Raw genomic sequence first — 15,924 nt, 5'->3', positions numbered from 1 at the left:
ACACACACACACACACACATTTATTGAAACTCAACCTGACCTGCTCGCTCCTTGTCGCTTTGGCCGCGCCGCTCGGAATGGTTTTCAAGAGGAACATTTGCAAGACAACATTTGTTAAATCAGTGCCGACAATCTTGCACTCACCAAACACCTCCTGGTCTTGACCCCCATACTCAGTCCCTCCTCGTCAGCCTCCCTCCCTCCCTCCCTCCCTCCCTCTCTCTCTCTCTCTTGACCCCTGAATGTACCCTGCCGTCTCCCTTTCGTTTAGAGTCACTGGGAGTCGGGGTGAACACGGGCGGCTTGCTGTACATATAGTTTGCCCGAATTATTCTTTTCTCAATGTCTTTGGCCTATAGCACTTAAAGCTTTTTGTTCCTGGATGCGCGTGAGAGGGATCCGTTTAACACTTGATATTATGATAAGAAAGTGTTTATTTTGATCTAAATGTAGCCTCAGCTGCCAACCTGTAACACGCGACGGTAACTCTCGCCTTTTCTGTACCAGCTCTTCTCGTCTTTTCAAACGTCCAGTCTGGCTTACTTCAACTACTTTTCCAGGCCATACATAGTGGATGTTATTGGGACTTGTAGGAACATTTTCGTGATTCTAGTGATTTAACAAGGATTATGCACATTCACAACGAAAATACACTGATGAGAACCATACCAATCATCTCCGTTGCCTTTGAAAAATAGAAAAATGAGAGAGAGAACAAAGAGTTTAAGAACACCACGCCTTTACCGCACGTCCCGGCACCTGATACATGGCGCAACGCATCCCGCATCCTCCAAAAGGATAAGGAAATACAAATTAACCTCGTCCAGCGGCCTGGGAGTGAGGGCGGCGGGGGCTCGAGGCAACACCCGCGCCAGACACCTTGACGTGCAGTGCTCGCCGCTCTTGGGATTAAATATATGCGTCAAGTTTTCATGATTTTATTTCCTCGCAACAAAACTCGGCGAGAAGCGTGAGTGGTGCCCGTCATCCCCAGCTACTGCAGCATTAAATCAGGCTCACCCGCACGTCGGGGCGCAAGTTTCACCCGGCATGAGGAAGGAGGGAGGGACGCCCGACAGGACCCGACAGGCTGGTGAAGTGAGGCGCGGGAGGAAGCGGCGCCACCTCACGAAACTATCCCAGCATTTTTTTTTTGTGAAAGTCAGAACGCAACCCGCCAGCGAAGAGAAGGAGGAGGAGGAAGACAACGACAACAACCACGACAATGACGACGACGAAGATAAGGCGAAGGAATGTAGTAGTAGTAGTAGTAGTAGTAGTAGTAGTAGTAGTAGTAGTAGCAATAATGGTAATAGAAACAACAGGAGGAGGAGGAGGAGGAGGAGGAGAACGCCAACGACGACAAGGACGACAACGACGAGGAGAAGGACGAGGACGAGCAGAGGGATGACGAGAAGAGAAGGAAAACGAGAAGGAATTCTGCTTAAGGACAAACAACAACAGCGAAGAAACAAGCAGAAAACAAGGAAAACCGAGGAAAAAAAAAAAAGCTTCCCGTCGCCAACGTGTCATCTAATTACTAGACTGCTAATGTTGGTGATCAGGAAGGAGAGAGAGAGAGAGAGAGAGAGAGAGAGAGAGAGAGAGAGAGAGAGAGAGAGAGAGAGAGAGAGAGAGAGAGAGAGAGAGAGAGAGAGAGAGAGAGAGAGAGAGAGAGAGAGAGAGAGAGAGAGAGAGAGAGAGAGAGAGAGAGAGAGAGACATTCAGACGCTGCTGCTGCTGCTTCCCGTAACGAGCGTCCGTCATTAAGGAGAAGACTTACTGAGGCTTAATGACTAAACTTTTATGGCAAGGGAAGAAGGGAGGTAGTAGCGCACGGCAACTTAAGATGAGGAGACCTGAATGAGGAGGAGGAGGAGGAGAAGGAGGCAATGTGATGGAGTAGACGACTTAGTAAACTTCGAGGATGTATATCGGTGAGGGGATACAAGAAAGGGGAGGGAGGCGGTGGTAGGATACGAGAGCACACAGTTAGTATGGGACGGGGAGGAGGTTAAGTAATGGGACGTGAAGTAAGTAGTTTAGAAGAATGGGAGAAGGAGGTAGTCTTAGAGGCAGGTACAGTAGGAACAGGTTGTCTAGCAGAGTAAACAGTAAGTAGGGGAGGAGGGGTAGGAGGTTAAGTAGGACTAGGAAGTGTAGTAGAGGGGAGAGGGAAGGAAATGGTAGGTCAGGAGGGACTGTGGGAGAAGGAATAGTCAAGAGACGGAATAGTTTGGCCCTGGAGAGAAGTGACGTGGAGAAGGAGCGGTTTTAAGCTGACGGAGTGAGAAGGGAGTGGCAGTAAGCTGAAGAAGGAGGAGGAGGAGGAGGAACAAGCTGACGGACTTAAAAATGAGTGGGAGTGATCTGAGGAGGTGAAAAAGCAATGGGGGTAGGCTCAGTGGGAGTGGGCTGAGGGAGTGGTGAGTAGCCCATGATTTAGAGACAAGTTATATATTAAACTTTTGCCACGCATCTAAGAGGTACTGAGCAGAAACATGAATCTTTGAACAAGCGGCTGGATAAAGGTCAAGGAGGTCAGAATCCCCCTCCACACAATTTTGATCCAATCTGCTTATAACTTTTACGGAAGTGAGGTGGTCATACTTGTAATATTTCCTTCGGTTTTTGTTAAGTCTGCTTGCAGTTTTTTTTTATGATTTTTTTTTTGGAAATTGTTAGACTTTTCGGATAAGAAAACTGGAACCAAATTTTCATGCTTTTCATTACAAATTTTTCCTTTTAACACTCGATTCTCTGAGATATACTAAACAACTCTGTGGTCAGACATTTTTCCTTCAGACATTATAAAATTTTTGGCAAATTTTTCAAAATACGTAAGAAAAGTATAATTTTATTTTTCCTTTCTTCAGACATATTATTTTTTTTTTTTATCACGCATACTGACATTTCTCAACCACAGTCCTTTACATCATAAGTTTCTCTTCCCAAGAAAACAAACAAAATTAAAATTGGTTAGTAACTTTGGGAGGAAATGCAATGTGAATATCTCTCTCTCTCTCTCTCTCTCTCTCTCTCTCTCTCTCTCTCTCTCTCTCTCTCTCTCTCTCTCTCTCTCTCTCTCTCTCTCTCTTTGCTTTCTTGGCCAAACGTGTGGTGACACTTTTTCTAGACTCATCTAGCAATGCTAGAAGTCTCTAAGACTTCTCAGGCATTGTAAATAAGAGAATAACTGGGGAGTACACAAGGTAAACCTTCATGTCTCCCTAAGTCACTTTTCATTCTCGACACCAGGACATAAACACAATTACTACCATACGCACACTGTTGCCAGATGTAAGAACATTCGTTTAAGAGAGAGAGAGAGAGAGAGAGAGAGAGAGAGAGAGAGAGAGAGAGAGAGAGAGAGAGAGAGAGAGAGAGAGAGAGAGAGAGAGAGAGAGAGAGAGAGAGAGAGAGAGAGAGAGAGAGAGAGAGAGAGAGTCACGCCCCCTGGACAGCCTCATCTGAGAGTCAATGAGGCTGTGTCACCACCTTGCTCAGTGACACCTGTTTGAGTCCATACTGACGGGAGAAGGAGGAGGAGGAGGAGGAAGAGGAGGAGGAGGAGGAGGAGGAGGAGGAGGAGGAGGAGGAGGAGGAGGAGGAGGAGGGAAAAGGAGAAGGGGAGAAAGAGAGAGGCAGTGATGGTAAAAGAAGATAAGATTAAGGTAAGATAAGGTGAAGCAAGGTAAGATAAAGTAAGGTAAAGAATGGTAAAGGATGAAGAGATAACGGAGGAGGAGGGATAGAAAAAAAGGAAGGAAGGGAAGGCAATTACCATCTCAACGAAGAAAGGAAGAAAGGCAATACGGATACAAATGAGGGAGGAGATAAGGGTTATAACGCCACAGCAAGAAAGGAGGAGAGAAGGAAGGAAGAAAGGAAAGAAGGAAGAAGGGAAGGAAAGAAGGAAGAAAAGATACACTTCCCATCTCAACCGAAAAAAAAGGAGAGAAAGAGACGGTAAGGTAGGAAGAAGAGAGAAGATATGAAGAGTAATGCGGAAGGAAGGAAGGAAGGAAGGAAGGAAGGAAGGAAGGAAGGAAGGAAGGAAGGAAGGAAGGAAGGAAGAAAGAAAGAAAGAAAGAAAGAAAGAAAGAAAGAAAGAAAGAAAGGAAGGAAGAAAAAAGAAAATTAGAAAAAAATAAGAAAGAAAAGAAAGAAGGAAGGAAGAAAGCAAACGAAAAGTAAAAAGGAAGGAAGGAAAGAAGAAAATAAGGAAGGAAGGAGGAAAGGAAGGAAATAAGGAAGGAAGGAAGGAAGGAAGAAATGAGGGAAGGAAGGAGAGGCAGCCACCACCATCCCGCCGTCAGGAGACTCGACACGGGGCATCTATCGAGCCTCATAATGGAGACAAAGAGCGGCCGCGAGGAACACACGGATTATTGATAGGGCAGCGTAGAAATAAATCACATAGGTAGAGGAGGTGTCTGTATTGCTCTCTCTCTGTGTGTGTGTGTGTATGTGTGTGTGTGTGTGTTTCTTCTCATTTACTCCCTCTCCTCTTCTTTCTCTTTCTTACTGTCCTCTCTTTCCAATTTCCTTTCATTCGACTTTACTTACTTCCTTTCATTTTCTTTTATTTTTACGCACACACACTTGCTACCTGTTTCTCTTTTTCCTTTCCTCGTTTTCTCCTTCCACGAATCGACAGGAGGCCATTTCTAACCAGGCCTTCTTCCAACTCTTGGCACCATGACCTATACTATATAATACTACCCCGTCCATCACCGCCCACACACACTACACAGCCCACGCCTACGTAAGACGACTTGACACACGCCCACGGTCTCAGCGTCTAAGCTTCCCACAAATACCACCAACGGCTAAGTCATAACATAACGAGAAAGGACAAGAGGAGGATTTTATTTTATTTTTTTGATTTTTTGCGTTGTGCTCAGGGAAGAAAGGATAGAGGTAAGAGTTTCAGGGACACGAGGGGATTGTTTGCGTGTTAGTTTCAAGGACACGAAGAACATTTTTTTTTTTTACGATATGGTGAAGGAAGGACAGAAGTGGGAGTCTCGGGGGAAGAATGACACAACAACAGATCTCGCATCTATCCCGGCCGTCACTGCACCACACTCTGCCCCCATAAATCCGCCCTGCCGTAGTGGTGCCGCCATTCACCTGTTCCCTTATCTAAAATTACACATCCATGCTGCTGGGGGGCAAATATACGAGAGGGAGGCGGCCACTATTCAGGAGAGCTCACGGACACGGCGAGAGGGAGGGAGGTGGCAGCAGTGGTGCTTATAAAACAGTAGGTATTATGGGTACTCAGCGCATCCTACTGAACTATAAGGAGGCACTGGGAGGTGTTATGTTATGCAATATTGTCATTTCATTTGTTTATCTATCTGTCCTGCAGCGGCGTAGATGAGGTAGGGTAAGTAAGGTAAGGTTGAATTAAGGTAATGCAAGGTAAGTTAAGATAGGGGAAGGGAAGATAAGGTAAGATAAGGGAAGGTAAGGTAAAATATGGTTGAAGTAAGGTGAGTTAGGGTAAAACAAAGTAATATAAAGTGAGGAAAGACTAAATAAGAGAAGATAAGATAAGGAAAAAGGTAAAGTGAGGGTAGGTAAGGAAGTGTAAGATGAGGTGCATTCACGTCACAGAGACCTTCCCTCTGCACACCCAATCACGCCATCATGCAGGTGAGAAGGTCTGAGGGGAGAAACAGATGTGGGCAAGACGCGTGCTGGGGCAGAGGAAAGAAAAGCTAAGGAAACCCACTGATATGTCTTTCTCTTCAATTAAATCTACCCTGCCCTCACTCGTCCACTCTTTCATCTTCATATTTTCATAACTATAGTTTGTGTTACGTTTTCACGCCATCAATGCTTCGCTAGCTCCACAAAGACAGACATTCATGCTGTGTCATAATGATGCTGTGCCGGCCATGTAGTCGCAGCAGACATAATGTTAAGAGCAAGAGGAGCAGCAATGAGGGCAGCATGAGTAGCGGCGCCAGCTAAAGCGGTCATACAAAATTACTCATAATAAAGTTGACTTCATAAACCAGGAAGACCACTAATGAGAGTAATAAAGCAACAGGAGTCAAATTAAGTCTGGAAACAGCAGCAGGAGCAATCAAGGCAACGGAAACAGGCATAACATAAAAAAAAAAAAGGAAGGCAACACTATTCACATAAAACTAGGAACAATAAATACAATAAAAACATCAACACAAAACACACTAGTAGCAACACCAATCCAAGCCTACATACAAACGGCAGTAACAGCAGTATTGTAAATAATAACAGAAGCAACCCAGGGACTCAAAGACGGGAGGGAGGGAGGGAGGGAGGGGTGTAGGGCGGGCCGAGGTAATACATCCAGTGACTATGAAGCAGAAGGGAATGAATGCAGCGGATGAATGGCCACGCCGGGAAGACCTACAGAACGTAAATAAAAGCAGGTACCGATTATGTGCACCGCGTGTGACGCACGGGAGGGGAAATGAGAGTGGCTGGCTGATAACACACCTCTCTCTCTCTCTCTCTCTTGCATTTCTTCATCACAGGCAGCGAATATGATCACCAACGACAATAGCGAGGAAGAAAAAAGGGAAATGAGAGAAAGAGAATAAAAGAAGGAATGAAAAAAGAGGAAGAGATAAAGAAAGAAAACATAATGCAGTCAGAAAACTAAGGACTATCTTGGTGAGCTTCTGAACAGGATCTGATGCAACATTCACAGCGTCAGTAGGCAGCACAGCACCCACAGCCTCGTTCGTCAGCCTTCACACAGCGTCACACATCATTCATAGAACGTCACACAGCATTCATACCCCCACATCATCAACACAGCGTCACACAGCACTCACAAAACCCTAACAAGCATTCATACAGCATCACAAAGCCGCAGCAACATTACCACAGCATCAAGTATCATTCAAGCATCGCCGACATCAAGAAACAGCCTCAGTCACCTTTCTCACTGCATCTAAGAACTTCCACACAGAACATCATTCAGCACAGCATTCCCACAGCCTCCCACAGCAGCCTTTGCACCCCTCCCCCACACACACACACGTTTCTCAGTCGCTAAAAAAGTCCTGTTATACGTTTTAATTCAATACACACAAAACATGAGTGTGATTACTTTTTTTCCTATCTTTTTTTCTCTCTCTTTCTCTTTTTTAATGACTCGTGTTCTCTCCAATTAAATAAATGTCTTGGAAATGGAGATCTATTGCTCGCGCGGGTTTCCTCTTGTTAACGTGTGTGTGTGTGTGTGTGTGTGTGTGTGTGTGTGTGTGTGTGTTTCGGTGTTAACAACATGCACCTCAAGATTCAGTGCACTTTGAATTAAGAACGAGATTTTTCTCTCTCTCTCTCTCTCTCTCTCTCTCTCTCTCTCTCTCTCTCTCTCTCTCTCTCTCTCTCTCTCTCTCTCTCTCTCTCTCCGACTCATTCTTCTCCCTTTACCTCACTCTGTTCTCTTATTTTTTTCCTTTCTCTTTTTCATCTTTTGTTTAATTTTTCCTCTTCTACATCATCCTTCTCTTCATCCTTTTCTCTCGGGTTCGTCTCCTTCCATCTTTCTCCCTTTTCTTTCCCTTCATTCCCTTCCCTTTTCTTGTTTTATTTCCCTCTTTCCCCTCTTTCCACCTCTCCTTTCCTCTCTGTTTTCTTTCCTCCTACCTTCTTCCCTTTTTCTCATTCATCCCCTTCTTTTTTCTCTCTGTTTTCTTTCCTCTCCTTTACCCTTTTTCCCTTTTCCCTCACTTCATCACCTTCCTTTTTCGCTCCATTTTCTTTCCTCTCTCCTACCTTCTTCCCATTTTCTCATTCACCTTCTACTCTTTCTCTATTTTTCCCCTTCCTAACATTCCTCCTCTCACTGTTTCGTCACTTTTCCCATTGTCTCTTCTCCCTTTTTCACTCATTCCCTCCCTACTCCTCTCGTACGTAACCCTTCAGCTGGGAATGCTTGCTCATGACTACTTTTTGACCAACCAGCTGCGTATTACCACCTGTGACCCCTGAGTGACCTTCCAGCCGTGACTGTGACCTGTGGCCTTGAGATGAGATTCGCTGCATACGTATATTACTTCAATAAGGAAATAAATATACATATCAATGATAAAAAAAATATGAATAATGAAAAGAATACGTGATAAATGAATGAATGATATAAAAATAATGATAAATAATAGAAAATAATAGAAAAAAAGAAATGTATGCATATGAGGCTGCAGCGAAATACATTAATGAAAATAACGAAAATGATGCGTAACAAACTGGTGAATAAAGAAAAAAAAATAAAATAAATAATATACAATAACGAACCAGTCGGTAATAAATCACTTCTTTTTAGTTGTGTTGCTAATTATCACGCTTTTAATATATTCAGTCTTAGCGTTATATCAGTATTCGGACGTAACATTTTTTTTATGCAAGGAACGAAATTTTATTAAACACCTTCATGGTTAGAAAATGTTATTCCACCGATGCGGGGAGACGATGTAGATTAATGAGCTTGTGTTGCAAAGAGAGAGAGAGAGAGAGAGAGAGAGAGAGAGAGAGAGAGAGAGAGAGAGAGAGAGAGAGAGAGAGAGAGAGAGAGAGAGAGAGTGCAATCTGTTTTATCTGCTGAATTTTTATTTATTTATTATTCTTTAATATCTTTAATGTAAGATTTGTGGCTAAGATTGAAAAAAAAAATAAAATAAAACCATGGTAAAATGAAAAAAATCTCTCTCTCTCTCTCTCTCTCTCTCTCTCTCTCTCTCTCTCTCTCTCTCTCTCTCTCTCTCACTCTCTCTCTCTCAGGACTTCGCCGCTCGCCAAGCCAAAGGAGCGAAAGTAGTGCCTGACCACACGCCCCAACAGCCACTTTTCCCCAAGGTCGTGGTGAGGTGGGGGAAGGGAGTAGGGCGGATTGGAGTGGGTCGGGGTGGGTCGGGGTGGGGCGGGCGGGGCTCTCCATCCATCACACCGAGCCATCGCCCCGCACCCCAACACACCGCGGCGGAATCCTCACTCTCTCGCCGCAGACTTTACCCTAAACCCCCTTTAAGGGAGAAGGATCAAGCCACCTGCAGGATGCAAACTGATGCTTCAATTCGCCCACTGCCTTTCCTTCTCTCTTTTTCTTTTACTTTTCTTTTTTCCATTCAACTTTTTCACTGCGATAGGGAACAATTCAGATTACTAAAGGCAATGTTGAAAGTCTTTTACAGCATTAACGAGAAGGAAAAAGGAATGAAAAGGGTAGACACTAAGAGATGGCTGCAGAACAATATGATGAGGGAAATACGCCAAATGGCAGAGAAAAGGTTATGGAGTGATTATATATGATTCTTTTCTTAATGGACCGGCGATTCTGTGGGTTTTTTTTGTGTCTAAGGAGTGGTGTGATCCTACAGGACTTTTGTTTTATTATATATTTTAGAAACAGTGCTTGCCAGATGTTTTCATACAGTAGTCATTCTACAGGACCATTTGTGTTCATGGAGTCGTGATTCTACAGATTTTTTTTCGGATTCTATAAAATTTCTTGTGTTTATGAAGCTGCGATTCTGCTGGGCTTTTTGTCAGAGGAGTTGTGATTCTACTCGTACAATACTTTTTCTTCCTTTAATTCTTTACGGGACCATCATTCTATAAGACTTTATTTTCTTATTTCTTTAAAAAATTGATGATCGTATTCAATTTTTTGTTCTTCACTTCCAATTCGTTCAGGAGCAGAGATTCTACGTGACTTGCCTATTTTCCTCCCACTATAACAAAGAATTACAGCGGCGAACAATAAGACAAACATGACCCCCCTTGTCTGAAAGAGTTCACACCCTCACGAAGAGACTGCGGTTAGCGATAAAATGAATGTGGTTTCCCCGTCCATTTGATGAGGCATTGAGGGAACAAGCCATGACAGTCACAGAATGCAGCACGCCATTAGATGAGGCAACCACACAGCCGCGACACAAGGTCACCCACATTCACAACGGTGGGGACTTGCCATTCTTTTTTCTTTTTCCTCAGCACGCACCAGAGTGAGCGTTGCCCTTTGGAGGGACAATAGAGTGGCTAGTCACGGTGGCAGACTTTCTCGCTGGCTGTGATGAATGAAAGGTCTGCCTCACAATGCCGCCGCGGATCCTTATTCTGAGCCGTGTTGTTCCCGCATAAGGACTGTCTTCAAAGGGCGCAAAGATGACGACTGGGTTCTCATGTGTTTATTTTTCCCTAATGATGGTGGAAAATATATGTTAAAGCATCCTTAGAATCGTAAAATCCTCCTTGGACACCGTAATAACTTCCACTATATCCTGTTAGACGAAAGGAGACGCCTAAGCATTTGAGGGCGAGATCTCTAGCTGAGGAAAGCAACGAGGGAGTTTTACTTGTATATATATTCATCATCTTTTGCATTTACATTCACATCCACATTCGCATCCCTTCCCTGTCACTTACCATCACTAGAGTTATCGGCATCACCATTAACCTCACCACTATCATCTCAGGAGGGACACAAAGAAAAGCAAAAGGACAAACGTCAGCAAACCTGTCAATTCTTATGAGGATGTTTGTCATGAACTGTACTGTAATAATAATAATAATAATAATAATAATAATAATAATAATAATAATAGTAATAATAGTAATAATAATAATAATAATAATAATAATAAACAATGTCTGATCTAAAGTGAGAGACGTAAAGAGGAAGAGAAGGGGGAGGAGGAGGAGGAGATGGAGAAGGAATAACAAAAAGCGAAAAATGCACGAAAAGGAAGCGAAGAGGAACACGAATAACAAGAGAACAAGTTAAGCAAGTTAGCACGAGAGGGAGAAAAAAGATAAATAAATAGCACAAAGAGAACGAGAGAACGAGAACAACACACACACACACAAAAAAGAAAAAAAGACTAAGAAAAAGTGAACAAACAAGATACAACAACACGTCCTCAACAGAAATGAAAAAAAAATCTACGAGAATAATATCAGCAGATGAAAGAAAGATAAATAAAAACAACAATAATAAAAAAAATCAGGAAAAATGGAGAACCTGACGAGAGAGAGAGAGAGAGAGAGAGAGAGAGAGAGAGAGAGAGAGAGAGAGAGAGAGAGAGAGAGAGAGAGAGAGAGAGAGAGAGAGAGAGAGAGAGAGAGAGAGAGTAGAGGAATAAAGGAAAACAACTAAAAATAAAGAAGTAAAAGATACAAGACATGCACGCAGGGGAAAGATAACAAAAAACAAAACAAAACAAAAAATCAAGAAAAACAGGAAGCTAGATACGGGAACACACTCAAAACACAGACACACTCAAAGGAAGACACAGATACACTCAAAGGAAGACACAGACACACTCAAAGGAAGACGCAGACACACTCAAAGGAAGACACAGACACACTCAAAGGAAGACACAGACACACTCAAAGGAAGACGCAGACACACTCAAAGGAAGACACAGACACACTCAAAGAAGACACAGACACACTCAAAGGAAGACGCAGACACACTCAAAGGAAGACGCAGACACACTCAAAGGAAGACACAGACACACAGACACACTCACGTAGTTCTGCGCGATGTCCGGATGGTTGTGCTGAATGCCGTCGTCGAGGATGGAGATCACGACGCCCTTCCCGGTGTAGCCACGAGCCCACGCCGGCGCCACGTTAAGGTCGAAGCCCCCCATGGCGCCCTTCTTCAGGTACCACTGCTGGTCGTAGAGAGGGTCCGGGAACTGGCTGCTGGGGGAGGGGAGGCAGGAGGATTAGGGAGTGGGGCTAGTTATGTGATGAGGCTTACTAAAAAAATAATAAAAAAATAAATAAGTAAATAAATAAAAGTGTGCTAGAGGTATATAAATGTTGATATTAATGAGTATTTACGTACTACCTAGATATTTACCTACAATTATAAGCCACTGGGGAAGGCAGATGGGTTAGACAGTTATGTAATGAAGAAGCTTATACTCAGCACACATGTTATTAGTGATGCGTCAATAGGGAACTTTAATGGATGAGTTACATGGAGAGGAACAGGTGATTATACAAGGACTGTCAGGGGTAGACTGATGATTTAATGAAGTTTCCCTCACATTCTTGTGTTCTTGTATGTTGAAGGTATAGAAAATGTTGATATTTATAGGTAATTAGTACTTAATTACCAAAGGAACATAGGAAGGGGTTTGTGTAAGAAGAAATAAAGATGCAAAGAATTCCCCACTTTTCTGACACAGCAATAAATAAATGGAATACTTTCAGCATCAAGTTGTGTGTGCGCCAGAAACATTCACGGTTGTAAGGGGAAACATGATAAAAGAGCATTTTAAGACGAGGCACGACAGAGTAAAGCCAGCTCTGCACAAATACAATTAGGTCAGAGGGCACGCACACACACACACACACACACACACACACACACACACACACACACACACACACACACACACACACACACACACACACACACGTCAGTATCCATTGGACTTGTGTCATCTTCAAGCGTCAAATTAATCTCTCTCTCTCTCTCTCTCTCTCTCTCTCTCTCTCTCTCTCTCTCTCTCTCTCTCTCTCTCTCTCTCTCTCTCTCTCTCTCTCTCTCATTAACTAAACACATTTGTCTATTTGTCTATCCATTTACCTCTGTCCTTCTCTCCCCCCACCACCGCTCCTCCACTGGCCTCCACTGGACTCTCCATACCAGGCAATTCCTTCTCTATAAATCCAGCTTCCTTTACCACAATGCTCTATACCCAGAAAGAATAAAAATCCTCTGTACAACGCCGAACTCGAGTTGTTTACAAAGTGAGCCTCCCCGATTTCCACCCCCCCTTTTTTTTTCCAGCACGCTTTTCGCCCTGTGCATAATTCGTATTCGTATTTTCCCTTTTGCTTGCGACCTTTACCCTGCTGCTGCTGCCTTCGTTATTCCCTGGACTCGCTCACTGGCTGGCATCTGGTAAACATTTCACATTCTCACAAAACGTTTACGACATATTTTTCACTCGGAAATCAGTATTTTTCAGATATTCAATGATATTTTAAAAGATAATATATATATATTTTTTCCTGATGGTAATTGATATTCCAGATTCACACACACATAAAAAGTCTTCGCGACACAATTAAAGTATTTTCAGTCCCTCACTATTATCTTTTTTTTCCAGATACTTTCTGATAATTTCTAAGGAATATTTATTTATTTTTTAAAATTTATTCCTGCGCTGACACTCGAAAATCACAAGAAATATCTTACAAAATGTTTTAATAATTTCTAGTCGCTCACCAATATTTCTCTCACATTCCCTGACATTTCAGAAGGATAGCCTGATATTTCCTAAAGCTCACAAAATAACAAATACTCAAAAAAAAAAAAAAAAAAAACACACAAAACATTTAAGATATTTTCACTCTTGCTAACATTTTCCAGATACTCACTAGCATATTTTCAACAACGATGTAGTTTCCCTATGATTAAAACAAGCCCACACGAAACCCCCACAAAACATTTAAACCCCTTCACTTTAATATACAACTTTGTCCACTAAAAGCAATGACTGAAGTCTTACGCATCTACAAGGAAGAGGATTAAACAAAAATAACAGAATTTGCAATTTCTACCCAGTACAACGTTTGACTGTGGCTGTAGAACAAGAAACGATATCTCAGAGCAATTAGTAAGTAAGGAGGGATGTGACAAATACCAGTGAAAGGGTTATTAAGACATCTTCGGTCCCTCGCCAATGTTTCTCATCCATTCGTTGACATTTTGAAAAGAACGTACAGTCCCAGTCATAAGTTGTGTCCTGCTTCGTCGCCATGGTGAATCGTAACCAGCTCAGGTTCGAAGGTCTGAACAGCAACGGTGCATCGTGAGGAGAAGAGTGCGAGGTGCCGGCGAAGGGGGAGAGTTCAAACCTTCGAACATGTTACGATTCATCATGGCGCCGCAGCAGGACACAGCTTATGACCGCGACTGCACATACATAATTTTACCTACATTTTCCTTTATAATCATAAAAAAAAAACTTCAACATTAACACAGTAGTAACAACAAACATTTTCCTCTCTCGTAAACACTGTAAAACTGCTAACCTATTTCATCAGACACACACACACACACTACCACCACCATCTGAGGGTCCACTAACACTGAGGACTTCACTACCGGAGATTTGAAGGTGTAACGACCCTGAAAGGAGGGAAGGAGGGAAGGAAAGAAGAGAGAACGCGACAGCTGGAATAATGGTGTACATGAGGAAGAGAGAGAAAAAAATGAAAAGATATGAAAGAAGGAAAATAAGAAGATAAATAAAGAAAAGAGGAAGATCTAAGGTGGTATTCAGGAGGAAAGACGACAGACGTGAGATGGAAGGAAGGAAGGAAGGAAGGAAGGAAGGAAGGAAGGAAGGAAGGAAGGAAGGAAGGAAGGAAGGAAGGAAGGAAGAAAGGAAGGAAGGAAGGAAGGTTTGTGATAAGATGGAAGTAATACACATGCAGTAGAAAAAAATGGCAAAAATAAAGATCACATATTTTTTCTGAGAGAAGATGATACGACTGCAAGACGAGGAACAGACCAAATGAGGAAGGGAAAGAGGACAGGGAAGAAAGACACGAACCGATGAAGGGGAAGGGCCAGCACAAGGAATACAATGACAGGCGCCGGGCAGCTGGATGCCGGACCGGTGTGGCGGAGGGAAGAAGGGTAATGAAGTGGCCAGGGAAAACACATGAGTAAACTGAAGTGTAAGAGGAGGAGGAGGAGGAGGAGGAGGAGGAGGAGCAGGAGGAGATAGATGGATCCAGACAAATCAGCCTCACCATGTCCAGACTTTTCGCTCGCTCCTCGCCTCCCAGCAATGATTACCCTGGCACCCTCACGACCAAACCACGACCCAACCCTAGTAATGAAGTCTAAGACGAAGTTGGACAAGTCCTTCGGAGGGGCGGCGAGACACCCAGGCTATGAGAGGCTGGGGACGAGGATGGCCGGTGATTCAGTAGGAAGGATGTGCTGAGCTGACATAATCACATAATCACACTTCGGGGCCCAGATGGTTGTGACGCTCTCGAATCATTGGTGACGCGAGGCACGAGCGGCGAGACAAGGTACTGAATACTCATACTGTCACTGAGAGCACTACGAGGTGGAAGGACGACACAGCCACACCGGGGAAGAAGGCCGTGTGGAGGTCAAGGTGTTACATGCTCGTAAAATCAGCGATAAAATGATAAAACTTAGATGGATAAGCGAAAAAAATATGAGTCAAATTAACAGTTAAACAAGACAATAAATCATTAACTGACCTTGAGCCCCGGCGGGAGGGAGTCGGTGGATGGGACCGGAAGAAGCTTGATAAATCCGTGAACTGACGAGGATGCCTGGCGGCGGCTGCTGCTGCCCCGCTGTCAGGATCCATGATGCCGTCCCTCTTGAACCGCCGCTTCTCCGTCTGCTGCTCCACCCACGTGACCTGCAAGGAGGGGAAACACACGTCAGCAAGGAAGGACAAGTGGTGGGGAAACCTTCACCATAGCCACACCTTGAGGTCACCACACACCAAGCCCTTAGCCTCTCTCCTCCTCCTCCTCTTCCTCCTCCTCCTCCTTGACGTCAGATAATAATGGGGAGTCAATCATCTGTCTCAAGGGATCAAGGTTCAATCGGCCTGGCTGACGCGCCGCCCAGACCTGTTTCCCTTCCGACGATCCGCTACACACACACACACACACACACACACACACACACACACACACACACACACACACACACACACACACACAAGTTCTATTATCCTAAAAGCCTGGATGTCGAGCAAAGCACACAAACATAAAAAAAAAAACCCTCCCTGGCGTGGTGTAGATACGGTTTTGTTCTTCATATGAGCTTTTCTCCCTTTATGTATTACGATGACTCCATTGTACTGTACATACACATAATTCATTATTTTGATA

The 15,924-nt window shown here is 43.7% G+C and overlaps 1 protein-coding gene across 2 annotated transcripts in view; it reads right to left on the bottom strand.

Annotated features, from left to right (window-relative positions):
* LOC135100689 (furin-like protease 2) overlaps positions 1 to 15,463 on the bottom strand; it is a 52,480-nt gene extending 37,017 nt beyond the window's left edge. The window contains exons 1-2 of one of the 2 annotated variants that reach the window (XM_064003854.1): positions 15,277 to 15,463; positions 11,538 to 11,715 (exon numbers count right to left, since the gene is read on the bottom strand). In XM_064003854.1, the coding sequence (XP_063859924.1) occupies positions 11,538 to 11,715; positions 15,277 to 15,389 (291 nt within the window). In that variant the 5' untranslated portion in view covers positions 15,390 to 15,463. The remainder of the gene's footprint in view (positions 1 to 11,537; positions 11,716 to 15,276) is intronic. The other variant, XM_064003855.1, reaches the window with a different exon arrangement.
* Positions 15,464 to 15,924: the final 461 nt, after the last annotated feature.

The sequence above is a fragment of the Scylla paramamosain genome, chromosome 5 (genome assembly GCF_035594125.1).
Source record: "Scylla paramamosain isolate STU-SP2022 chromosome 5, ASM3559412v1, whole genome shotgun sequence".
Lineage (NCBI taxonomy): Eukaryota > Metazoa > Arthropoda > Malacostraca > Decapoda > Portunidae > Scylla > Scylla paramamosain.
Note: the sequence above shows the minus strand (reverse complement) of the source record. Positions and strands in the feature narration are given on the sequence as shown.